The 13,067-nt window shown below is 44.1% G+C and overlaps 1 protein-coding gene across 8 annotated transcripts in view; it reads right to left on the bottom strand.

Moving 5' to 3' along the window:
* The window catches only part of scube1 (signal peptide, CUB domain, EGF-like 1), a 224,172-nt gene that overhangs the window by 78,779 nt on the left and 132,326 nt on the right, over positions 1-13,067 (bottom strand). For 6 of the 8 annotated variants that reach the window (XM_069903408.1, XM_069903414.1, XM_069903416.1 and 3 more), the window contains one exon: positions 6,380-6,469. The exons of the other annotated variants lie outside the window; for them this stretch is intronic. In XM_069903408.1, the coding sequence (XP_069759509.1) occupies positions 6,380-6,469 (90 nt within the window). The remainder of the gene's footprint in view (positions 1-6,379; positions 6,470-13,067) is intronic. 8 annotated transcript variants of the gene reach the window in all.

Raw genomic sequence — 13,067 nt, 5'->3', positions numbered from 1 at the left:
TATCAGCAAAATGTCCTCCAGTCTCTAACTATTGTCGAGGCACCAATTCCACATAAGTGGCATTGCTTCCATGGAATTCGCTTTCAGGATTATGGTATTTGTGACCACATCATGGTCCTGATGTCTGACAGTGAATCAATCCAAAATGCTGTTGTCAAGAGGTTCAATCCTGTCAGCCATTTTAGGCTCAGAATTCCTGGACGTTGTCCTCCAAAGCAGACTGAAATCTTCTCACTGATAGTCACAAGTTTTCACCAAGGCATGTCACTGCCAATGAGGTAAAAACTTGTAGAAGCATAGTGACAGGCAGAGGCGAACTATGAACTCCTATGGAATGAGCAAGTATAAGATTGAGGTGGTGGTAATGGATACATTAACCAGTAGTACTTGATTTGCAAGAGTTTACCTGCCACTGTAATGTATCTCCCATTTCTATCTGCTATCACATGAGATGGTACCAATTGGATGTTTTTATTTATTAAAATAGCAATTCCCTGTGATTTAGAATTGTAATTAGAATGGAAAACCTGACTTGCTCGTGGACTTTGTAGCCTTAAATGATCTTAAGCAGGTGTGAGGGGGTGTGGGAAAGGAAGAGATATGGATGTGAAAATATCATTAAATAGTTAGGAGTGTTGTGGTTAAAGTGGTTTTAAGCTTGGCCACAGAAGGCAGATGGTGGTAGTAGATGGAGCACATTTTGTCTAGACACCAGTGACCAGTGTTGTTAAAGGACACGGTTTGTCCTGCTCAGTTTCTCCAGCTTTGTGTTTTTACTTCAACCACGGTGTCTGCAGATTTTTTGTTTTTCACTTCAGTGACCAGCGTTATTCCACTGCAATCCTTGCTCTTTGTAAAGTTTTATAAGTAAATTGGATGAGGAAGTGGAGGAGAGGGTTAGTAAGTTTGCAGGTGTTATGGATGATGTAGGTTACAACAGGATATAGTCATGATTTTTAAATTTTTTAAAAATAATTTAGACATACAGCACTTAACAGGCCAATATGGCCCCACGAGTCTGTGCCACCTAAATTAGGCCCCAATAACCTACACCTGGATAGGCTTTTGAAGGGTGTAAGGAAACCGGAGCCCCCGGAGAAAACCCACACAGACATGGGGAGAACGTATAAACCTTACAGTGTGGGATTCGAACCCAGGTCCCGTCCTGATCACCGGGGCTGTAAAGCCATTGCGGTAACCACTACACCAACTGTGCCACCCACGGTTCTAGAGTTGATCACAGAGAGGATGGATCTAAATCATGAAAATAAAATAGGAAGCAAGTTTTTCTATTTTCTTGAATCAATCCCCCACCCCACTTTGATCCGGGTAATATTTATTGTCTGGCCATTGTTAGGTAAGAACAGCATTACATTTGGAAACTTTATCTTGTGATCCTTTTAATGACAAATGCTACAAGTTATGATGAAAAATATTATTGAAAAATTCCCATGGGCTTAGGTCAATGAAGGGCTTAAATTCAAAGAAGTCTTTGCCTTCATAACCACACCATTTTGAAGGTAGCCTCAAAAGCATCAGGGAATGGGACTTGGTCATCCGTTTGAATAGATTTAGAAGCCTATCCACAGAGGCTATTTCACTGAAGGAGTTGCATGCTTTTTCAAAAGTAATTTTGACTGCAGATGCCGAAAATCTGAAGCAAAAACTGTAATTGCTGGAAATGCTCTTTAGATCAGACAGAATCTGTTGGAGAGACAAAAAGACCACATTTGAGGTTGATAACTTTTAATTGTCAGAATTTTCTTTCATTGCTTTTACCTCTGGCTCTGCAGTTTGTTCCATACTTTATCTATGAACAAATCTATTTGTACTTGTGACGACACAATAATGTCTTTCTTTCCCTTGTATGACATGAAATTCATAAGCTCTTCTCTGCAACCTTAGATGCAGGCATGCCAGATGCATATTTTTACTAGGATTACATTAGTTTTGAATGAGATTGGTCAATTATACAGATGACCGTATGTATACCGTTGTAAGAATTGGCACTGATTTAGAGTTCACGAGGAACCCACAATATTTGTTACTACCCACACTTGAACCCTCAGATCAGGTCTGCTGTCTCCAAAACCTGATAATGGAAAGATTTTTTTTAAAAGGGCAGTACAATTAGCATAGCAGTTAGTGCGATAGAGTTACAGACTAGCAATCGGGACCAGGGTTCGAATCGTGTGCTGTCTGTAAGGAATTTGTATGTTCTCCCCATGTCTGCATGGGGGTTGTAGGTCAATTAAGTGCAATTGGGTAGCAGGGGCTCGTGGGCTGAAAGGGCCTGTTATGATGTTGTATGTCTAAATTTAATTTAAAAACGCTTGTCGCTGGGAACAATTGCTTGGACATTTTGGGAAGGTGCTCATAAACACATGAACAGTGAATCAAGGCTGATGTGCTATATTTTATAATTATTTGCAGGATGCATTTTAACATGAGCTTAAAACATCAATTATGATGCGGAGAAAGCTTATTATGCAATGAATTTTACATAGGTTATTATTTTGTGTGTGGAACAATATTTGAATAGCAATGAACAATATTTAAATAGCTATAACTGATTAGTTTCCTCATGCATGCAGCTCTGGAAAATGCAAGACCTTCTGCCCATGTAGTACCATAGGAATTGAAGCTTCCCTGGCTTCTTGTCATGGACCTTTGGCTTTAGAAGTATCTGTGGGCTCTGTCAGTCCTGCCCTTTGGCTCCATTGTCATAGATCTATTCATGGAAAAAGAAAGCTCCACTGAATTGAAATTCTGGGCCCAATTATTGCTTGTCTAGCCCATGAAAGCTGAATTCAAAGGTGAACTCCAGATGCAAATGCTCAACTGCATTCATCCACTCAATATTTTTTAAAACAAATATTCAATTTCAAGATACAAGGAAATGGGTTTTAACTTGCAATTATACATTAGCCATTTAATAAAAGGGAATAGTGTTTGCAATGACCACAAAATAGAGGTCAAATAATTTTCATTCCTCATTTCAGCATTCTGCTAACCAATTATATTTCTTGTGAGAGTTAAATGATTTGGAAGATAAATTTTAATCATTTCTCAAATAACAACAATGAAAAATCAAGCTAACCTTAACTCACCACTAGTAACAGCTTTGGCAAAACACTGCTTCAAAGTCATCAAAAAATGAGAAACTGAAATATGTGAATGACATAATTTACTCTTCAGAATTAGTTAATGTCCCTGAACTACTATGTTCAATGGATACAAGAGTACATGCATCAATTTGACAAGACTGTACAGTCTGCTTTTGCTGAATTACAAACAAGTGGCGTCTGGATTTTCTCCACATTAAATGTTCCTTCAAGTAGAGAGACTTTAAAATGAGTGGGAGGGTATAATTAAGGTCATTGAACTCACTGCAAGCTGTGTCATTGAAATTTCCCAGTACTAACAGGACATTCCAGGTTTTTTTTAAATGTGATTCACAATACCAGTGACAGAGGAAGTGAGCCTGCCATATTCATGGGCTTGCAAAACAAACACAGTTTAATCAATGATTTTACATTTTAAACTTTGAAAGAACAGCATAAACATGTTAGATTGTATTTAAATTTGAACACATAGCTTGTACGTGCATACAACTTTCCTGGTTGTTGTCTTTTGCATGGGGGTTTTGACACTATTTTAAATCAAGTATCCAAATGACAAAGCTCAAATCCATTGCTCGCATGTGAAATTATACAGTGCATTCACAAAAGCTAAATAAATAATTCTCTGTGGGAGGAACTCCATTAACTCCTTATAAAGACAGACAATGAGCAAATAGGAGTTAAGATTTGATCCATTTGGAAAAAAAGACCAGTTTAAAATAAAACAAGTAAAATCATTTCTTCTTTCAATGTTTCAATTGAGAAATAATCCATTTCAGTAATATGAGTGAAGTGAAAGTGAAGGATGCTCATCAGATAAAATCAGATGAGTTGAGGAAGATTGTTTGTTGTCATTTGGAATTCCTCTGGACATTGTGTGGCGTTCTAGATAACAAAATATTTTTATTCTACAAGGAACCATGAAAGCCACGGGTAAAACTGGACATTGGCACAACCTACTCTTGAACTGCAGGAAAAGCTGTAGAAAATTCACAAGACAGCAGGAGAGGGTATTTGGCTCATTGAGTCTGTGCCAGAGAAGATAAGCTGGCTTTCCATCACCATATGCAGGCACAGCTTACAGTTCTTGGCTCTTCAAGAATACATCCAAGGGCATGTTTTATTGTGATGAGGGATAACAGCCAGGCAGCCAGTTCCAAATTCTTATCACCTACTGGATGACAATGTCTTTCTTCAACTGCAACTCCTCCCCCTCCCAGAATTGGTCTACCATTGATTTCAATTTTTGTTAATGTCTTTTATTAAGGAAAGCATTTTGCACCAATTTATTCTATTGAGGTCACTTAAGATTTTATAATATCTAAATTAAGTCTCCCTCCAGCTTCCCCGTTCCAAAGAAAAAAAATAACTATCTCTTCATTGCTAAATATTCCATTCCTGCCAACATCCACCAAATCTTCTCTGCACCCTCTCCAGTGCAGTTTCACCTTTCCTGCAATGGGGTGGCCATAACTCTACTCAATATTCAAGCTATGGCCCACCTAGCATTTTATACAGTTCTAGCACAACCTTCTAGTCAATGTCTTCACAAAAAAAAGGAAGATGTCCAGCGAGTCATTACACCACCCTCTTGAACTCTCTTGCTACTTTTCATTTAACTTGTGCAAAAATATTTTGTTCCTCCACACCATTCAATATATTCTCATTTCACCTCATCATTCTTTACATTAAATTCCATTGGCCAACTGATCAGGCCATCTGTATGTCTAAGGCTTTCATCCTCACTGGAAACCACCTAGTTATATTTTTGTATCCTTCAAATAGATAGAGGAATAATTACAAGATATAAATTAGGACAACCAAGAGGCAGGTAATTCAGTTTTCATTTGCCTTAATACTCATAAATGTAATTATACACACTTTACACTTCTACATCAATTAATGAAATCTGGAAACCATCCAATTCAATAAATGTTCAGCTTATTCATTTTTGTTCACAAAAAGGGTAGCATGGTCACAATGAACTACTGAGTTCAATGCTCATTTTTGACATTTTTAACCGAGTATCTCTTGTACATCAGAGAAATTATTTTTATCTTGGATGGTGATAGTCCAATTAATTCTGTTATCTGTATTGGACTGAGGGAAAGATTTAATGTGGTCCCTGGTTGTAACATTTAAAGGCATTTTGTTTTTACAATAATCCAATATCAAGATCATTACCTTTTGTGTTATTTGTAGAATTTCAACTCCGCATTTAAATTCACCACTAGAGACTGAAGCTAGTTTGTTGGTGGAACAAATGGACCCAATAGCTATCCAAATCTATTGTCTCACTTAAATGCATGAACTAAAGCATAAAATGAATCCTTAGGAGAGATGTTACAAGTGCTTTAAATTTATAGAAAATATAATGTCAATTCATTGAGTTTCAGACTGTTATAATGCATCTATGCTAGCAGAAAACCAAAGAAGAACAAAGCTTCATGCAAAGACTTTATTTGTTGTGGCTTGTGAATATTTGATCACAAAAATAAATATTAAGAGTTAAGGTATGGTTACTGGCAATTCTGGTAAGCATATATTTCAAATGCAAAAATGAAAAGTAACTGCTCGACTGACAGGTCAAGGACATACGAAAACTTGCAATGAGGAAATGTCACATTCTTTTGGCATTATGTTATGGTGTTGCACATAAACTTTACTGTTTTGTTTTCTGAAGTTTAGGTAAAGGACTTCATTGTATGAAGTCACAGCAATGACCATATCACATTCCCATCCACCTGGATTCCACTGTCTTTGTCCTTTTCTCTGTCAGTCAAGCCCAACTACATGAGCCTTGAGGCTCAATTCAATACGATCGATTTTCAATTATAATAGATAGGTGAAATTGTGATTTGAGGAAAGGAGGCCACAAATTATACCAATTTTTCATCCCATTAACAAATACTAGAAATAAAGTTTAATATCACATGAAGTGCAGATCATACATTTTCAAATGTTTCTGACCGGCTACTGCTCTTTGATACCATTTTCTGTTTTTTATTTGGGAGGAGAAATAACAATTATCGCTAGAATTGATCCAAAGCCCAATGGAGGGAGGAGGCATAACAGGAAATTGAAAAATATAAAAGCAAATCACATTGGTTAAGGAGGGTGGAGATGAGAAACCTTTTAATTTGTGACCTTACCACAAATATATTATATATCTATATTTTATAAATATATAGATATATGTATATGTATAAACAGACACAAGCGTTAGCACAACAAAGGAAGTGGAAGTAAAGGTTTACCCATGTGTAGCCGCCGTTTCACCCGCTTGTCCACATCAGCTACTGACGTGGCATTGTACTCAGAGCTCTCAATTGCAGCCTCATCCTTCTCTAAAACACAAGTAAGGGGACAAACATGGAGCAGTCGATTAACCAGGAGCCCAATCTTTCTGCCGCCTACGACAGCTGCTTGGCATTGACTAACCAAACAAAAGAAAAAAAAATCAAGAAGTAAGCCATGAAGCACTAAATCCTTGTTAGAGTGTTAATCCTGTTGGGAATCTGAAGAAAGGCTAAAATAAAATGGACAAGATAGATTCTTGAAACTACTGCCATATCAGAGAGTTGAACAGAAGATGAAAAGGGGCATGGAATGATGACATCATATAAAATGAAAGGAGGGGTAAAATGAGTGGTAACAATTCATGAGCAAATGCACATGATTTTTGATCATTAATTTTGATAATAATTGCAAGAAGAAACATAGAACAAGAAGCCGGTGATGGACAGATGTGAGAATAACCTTCCAGAGTAACACAAAGTGGAAATAAAGGTGGTCCAGTCTGCATGCAAACAGGAAACATCAATCGGGGGCAGCGCTGGTTGCCTGCTTGTCTATGGAACACATCACAAATGGCTAAACAATCAGGACGAGAAACAATGTTCCAAGAAATTAGCATGTAGAGTCAGATGAGTCAGTACGTGAACAATGTTAGCAAAGTAGCCATTAAAGTTAGTCCTTTGTTCGTGAAGTGAGAGTGGGAGAGAAAGGGTGGGAGAGGGAGATGGGGGGGGTAGGAGAGGTAGAGAGAGAGAGAACGGGGTGGCTCTCTTTTCTAAGAGAGAAGGGAGAGGGGGTGGGAGTGAGAGGGGGTGGAAGGAGAGAGGGGGTGGTGGGGAGAGAGAGTGGGGAGGAGAGAGGGGAGAGAGTTGAGAGAAGGAAGAGAGGGGAGAGAGGGGAGAGAGGGGGAGAGAGGGGAGAGAGGGGGAGAGAGGGGGAGAGAGGGGGAGAGAGGGGGAGAGGGGGAGAGGGGGAGAAGGGGAGAGGGGGGAGGGGGTGAGAGAGGGGAGAGAGGGGGGAGAGGGGGGAGAGAAGAGGGGGGAGAGAGGGGGAGGGGAGACAGGGGGGGAGGGGAGACAGGGGAGAAAGGGGATGGGAGGGGAGGGGGAGGGGGAGTGCTGGGAGAGGGGAGAGAGAGGGGTGAGGGGAGAGGGGAGAGTGATTGGGGGAGGGGGAGAGAGAGGGGAGGGGGAGAGAGGGGGAGGGGGAGAGAGGGGGAGGGGGGAGAGAGGGGAAGGGGAGAGAGGGGAAGGGGAGAGAGGGGAAGGGGAGAGAGGGGGAGAGGGGAGACAGGGGAGAAAGGGGATGGGAGGGGAGGGGGAGGGGGAGAGCTGGGAGAGGGGAGAGAGATGGGGAGAGGGGAGAGAGAGGGGGAGAGGAGAGAGGGGGAGAGAGAAGGGAGACAGGGGAGAGATGGGAGGGGAGGGGGGAGTGCCGGGAGAGGGGAGAGGGGAGAGGGGGGTGAGAGATGGGAGTGAGAAGGAGAGAGGGGGGCGAGGGGAGAGAGGAGAGAGGGGGAGAGAGGGGGGAGTGAGGGGGGGAGAGAGCGGGTGAGGGGAGAGAGGGGGGGCGAGGGGAGAGAGGGGGGCGAGGGGAGAGAGGGGGGCGAGGGGAGAGAGGGGGGCGAGGGGAGAGAGGGGGGCGAGGGGAGAGAGGGGGGCGAGGGGAGAGAGGGGGGCGAGGGGAGAGAGGGGGCGAGGGGAGAGAGGGGGGCGAGGGGAGAGAGGGGGGCGAGGGGAGAGAGGGGGGCGAGGGGAGAGAGGGGGCGAGGGGAGAGAGGGGGCGAGGGGAGAGAGGGGAGAGAGGGGGCGAGGGGAGAGAGGGGGCGAGGGGAGAGAGGGGGCGAGGGGAGAGAGGGGGCGAGGGGAGAGAGGGGGCGAGGGGAGAGAGGGGGCGAGGGGAGAGAGGGGGCGAGGGGAGAGAGGGGGCGAGGGGAGAGAGGGGGCGAGGGGAGAGAGGGGGCGAGGGGAGAGAGGGGGCGAGGGGAGAGAGGGGGCGAGGGGAGAGAGGGGGCGAGGGGAGAGAGGGGGCGAGGGGAGAGAGGGGGCGAGGGAAGAGAGGGGGCGAGGGAAGAGAGGGGGCGAGGGAAGAGAGGGGGCGAGGGGAGAGAGGGGGCGAGGGGAGAGAGGGGGGGAGAGGGGAGAGAGAGGGGGGTGAGGGGAGAGAGATGGGGAGAGGGGAGAGAGAGGGGGAGAGGGGAGAGAGAGGGGGAGAGGGGAGAGAGAGGGGGAGAGGGGAGAGAGAGGGGGAGAGGGGAGAGAGAGGGGGAGAGGGGGGAGAGAGGGGGAGAGGGGGGAGAGAGGGGGGGAGAGAGAGGGGAGACAGGGGAGAGAGGGGATGGGAGGGGAGGGGGGAGTGCCGGGAGAGGGGAGAGGGGGTTGAGAGATGGGAGTGAGAAGGAGAGAGGGGGGCGAGGGGAGAGAGGGGGCGAGGGAGAGAGGGGGCGAGGGGAGAGAGGGGGCGAGGGGAGAGAGGGGACGAGGGGAGAGAGGGGGGCAAGGAGAGAGAGGGGGGCGAGGGTGGGCGAGGGGAGAGAGGGGGGAGAGAGGGGGAAGAGAGGGGGAGAGAGAGGGGGAGAGAGAGGGGGGAGAGAGGGGGGGGAGAGAGGGAGAGGGGGGGAGACAGGGGAGACAGGGGAGAGAGGGGAGAGAGGGGAGGGGGAGGGGGGAGCGCCGGGCGAGCGGGGAGCGCCGGGCGAGGGGGGAGCGCCGGGCGAGGGGGGAGCGCCGGGCGAGGGGGGAGCGCCGGGCGAGGGGGGGAGCGCCGGGCGAGGGGGGAGCGCCGGGCGAGGGGGGAGCGCCGGGCGAGGGGGGAGCGCCGGGCGAGGGGGGGAGCGCCGGGCGAGGGGGGAGCGCCGGGCGAGGGGGGAGCGCCGGGCGAGGGGGGAGCGCCGGGCGAGGGGGGAGCGCCGGGCGAGGGGGGGAGCGCCGGGCGAGGGGGGGAGCGCCGGGCGAGGGGGGAGCGCCGGGCGAGGGGGGAGCGCCGGGCGAGGGGGGAGCGCCGGGCGAGGGGGGAGCGCCGGGCGAGGGGGGGAGCGCCGGGCGAGGGGGGAGCGCCGGGCGAGGGGGGAGCGCCGGGCGAGGGGGGAGCGCCGGGCGAGGGGGGAGCGCCGGGCGAGGGGGGGGAGCGCCGGGCGAGGGGGGGGAGCGCCGGGCGAGGGGGATTTGGTAGAGAGAAGAGTGTTTGGGACTGAAGGGTGTGGAAGAGAGAGGAAAAGGGATAAAGAGGGGAGGTTAGTAATACAAAGTGAGAGTAGTGGTGGGAGTTAGGGGGTATGTGGAGGGGCGTGGTGGGAGTAGTTGGTCGACAGGATTTGAGAAAGAATGAGTGAGGAACAATACTACACCACATTAAAACATAATTAGATTTTGTTTAGACTTAATCATTATATTAGAATAATGAAATACAATAAATGAAATTCAGACAAGAAAGGGATGAAGTAGTTAAACATGTTCTCTCACAATCATTTGCTGCACACCAAGTCCGTTTCAGTCGTGTTGTAAGAATAATGGTTCAATATGGAGACAGAGAATCATGAGAAATTGTAAAAATAAATTTGTTCTATTATTTCCACATGCAGCAAATGCAACAAGAACGGAAGAAAGGCAAACAATAATAGGCTAGGTTTCACTTTGAAAATCATACCGCTGAAGTTAAGGGTGACATTGCAGGACATTTGCAGTGTTTCACTGATGTCGCAATTCCACATCGCTTCAGATGGCAAATAATAATGAGTTTCATGAGTCAGGAAAAGTGTTTCAGTGGGCACCACTGTAAGGTTTAACAAAATTAAGTTTTTAGTTTAATATGTATATATGCACGTATGTATATATATATATATATATATATATATATGTGTGTGTATATATAATATCTTTATGGAAACCAGTTTCTCTGTGGGATCAGGCTGCAATAGAGGCTTTTTTATTGTGTTTTTATATAATTAAAAGGATTTATTTTGAAAAAAAGAAATCACATATCAAAATGAACAAGACAGGCAATCAGGAACCATCACCAGAAAGCAGAGAAAATAGAGGTTTTCCTGAAAGAGGACTGAATACAGAGAAGTTGGCACAGGCAGCTGAAGTCACAGGACAAAGAAACAGTAACCTCCAAGCCTTTCAACATTTGCTGGCACGTTAACTCAGAACATGAATTGTAAGTTTCAAGCTTCTGTGAAGACCAAAAATTATTGGAAACAATAAAGACAAGGAATGTGTATTTTACCGATATCCAATTAAAATATCACATTCCATTTTTCTCCACAAAACAACATAAATTTTGTTCAAAAAACTTTGCATTTGAACATGAAATTATTGCAAGAAGACACAATTTAAAAAAAAAATCAGACAAGATTAAAAAAGGCACTGAAATAAATGGCATGCCAAGTATTCTTCTATTAATGATGGACAGTAAAACATCCCAATGTTAGCTCCCTTTAAGCTTCTTGTTACATACAGCTAAAATATATAGATGATGTATACTGTATCCTGTGTAACAAATATGCAATCAAATAAAACTTACCTTTGCCAAATTTCACACTATATTTAGATTGAAGCCAATAAGATTTGCTTTAATAGTGTGCAATTAAAGCATGTTCAAAGCATGGAAATGTGGAGTGAATTGATAGGCTTCAGTCTCTGAAATAGGATTCTTAGAATGAGTTTGTTGCCTGTTATGCTGTGCATGCAACAGTTAATGTTCCAAAAAGCACACAAGAAGATGTAATATTAATTACAGGATTCCAAAGAGCAATAGACAGAAGATCTAATGGTGAAATTTAGTTAAATTTGTGTATACCTTAACATCAGTTTTAAGGTTAGAAAAGCAGACACAAAATCTTTGCATTGGTAGTAAGTTTTCTATTGTTAAGGCGTCATCTAACATGGCACAATAAATGATTTTTTTTTTTGAAGTCAAATAATTATTAAATGATCTTACCTTCCAAAATTTGCAGATACAAATCTGCAGTCCATTCTTATTAACATTTCCCTTAACTCCCATAATATCAGGTCTCCCTCCCCCTGGATTTAGTCCTGTAATTTAGAAATTTCAGCTCACCTTTTAAACTTGCGTTCAGAATTCCCACTGGCAGTGAGAATGCTAAATGACCACAGAAACTGCTCACATTAACCACCCAAGACATTGTACAAAACAATGTTTAGTTATTTATTTTTATAGATAAAATACATCTCACATATGTATTATTTGTCTAAATGTGTGATGTGTGGTTGTGCATTATGCGTGTTTTTGCACCAAGGACCAAAACTTGACTTGAATAAAAATGTTTAACTTCTGGGACCATGGAACTGTTCTGATTTTACTTTGGAATTAAATACTTGTGTATAAACAAAAATATTACAAATCTATTCTGGAAGGAAGAGACTTTGTGGTGCCTCAGGTTAAGTTAGAAAATAATAGCTTTATTGTATAATCTTCATACTGTCTGACTGATGCCTGGAATGATCTTTTATGTAGGGTAGCAGGGTAAGAACTTTGGAATCTTCCAAGAGATTGTTAAATGCTGTAATGATAGATATTAGATTTCCATGTTTCAAGATAAATTGCCTGGTTGGTGTTCTAATAATGGAGTATGCTCATAAGAGAATGCCATGTGTTAATGGTAAAAGTAATAGGCAGATCAGTGGTAAAATGCTAGAATTGCATATAACCAAGTACTGTGGCTTACAAAGTGTCTAGTTGGTATATAAACCAAGGGATGCATTATAATTTAACTAGCAATCCAAAGATCCATACATCAGGATTTTCTTTATCAACTACAGTTTGGTATTTAACACCATCATCCCCTCAAAACTGAACAGCAAAATCCAAGACCTGGGACTCAACACCCCCTGTGTAATTGGATCTTGATTTCCTCAAATCCAGACCACAATTAGAGTGGATTGGTAAGAACATCTCCTCCTCCTCATTCTCCATCAGTACCACAGGGCTGTGTTCTTAGCCCCCTGCTCTACTCAGTTTTCACCAATGACTCTGTGGCTCAGCACAAAAGCAACACATTCTACAAGTCCGCTGACGATACCACAGTAGTGGGTTGTATAAAAAGAGGCGATGACTTAGCTTACAGGAGGGAAAATGAAAACTTGGCTGAATGGTGCAACAACAATAACATAGCACTCAATGTCATCAAAACCAAGGAACTGAATGTTGACTTCAGGAAAGCCAGAGGAGTATGATCCAGTAATCACTATTTTAAAAGGGATAGGATGGGAGGTAAAAAGTAGGGCTGGGGGGAGGGTTGGGGAAGAGTAGCATTACTGGTCAGGGATAGTATCCACAGTTGTAGAAAGGGAGGACGTTGTTGAGGGAATGTCTACTGAATCAGTGTGGCTGGAAGTCAGAAAGGGGAAGGGAGCAATCATTGTACTGGGAGTCATGTTTCTGCCCCCAAATAGCCCTCAGGACACTGAGGAACAGGTACAAAGGCAGATTTTGGAATGGTGCAGAAACAACAGGGTTGTTGTTATGGGAGATTTCAGCTTCCCATATATTGATTGGCCCTACAAGAGGAATAGATGGGGCAGAATTTGTCAGGTGTGTTTAAGAAGATTTCTTGATGAAGTATGTAGACCAGCCAACAGGAGGAGAGGCCATACTGGATCTAGTACTCGTTAAGGAACCTGGTCA

The sequence above is a fragment of the Narcine bancroftii genome, chromosome 11, assembly GCF_036971445.1.
Source record: "Narcine bancroftii isolate sNarBan1 chromosome 11, sNarBan1.hap1, whole genome shotgun sequence".
NCBI classification, from domain to species: domain Eukaryota; kingdom Metazoa; phylum Chordata; class Chondrichthyes; order Torpediniformes; family Narcinidae; genus Narcine; species Narcine bancroftii.
Note: the sequence above shows the minus strand (reverse complement) of the source record. Positions and strands in the feature narration are given on the sequence as shown.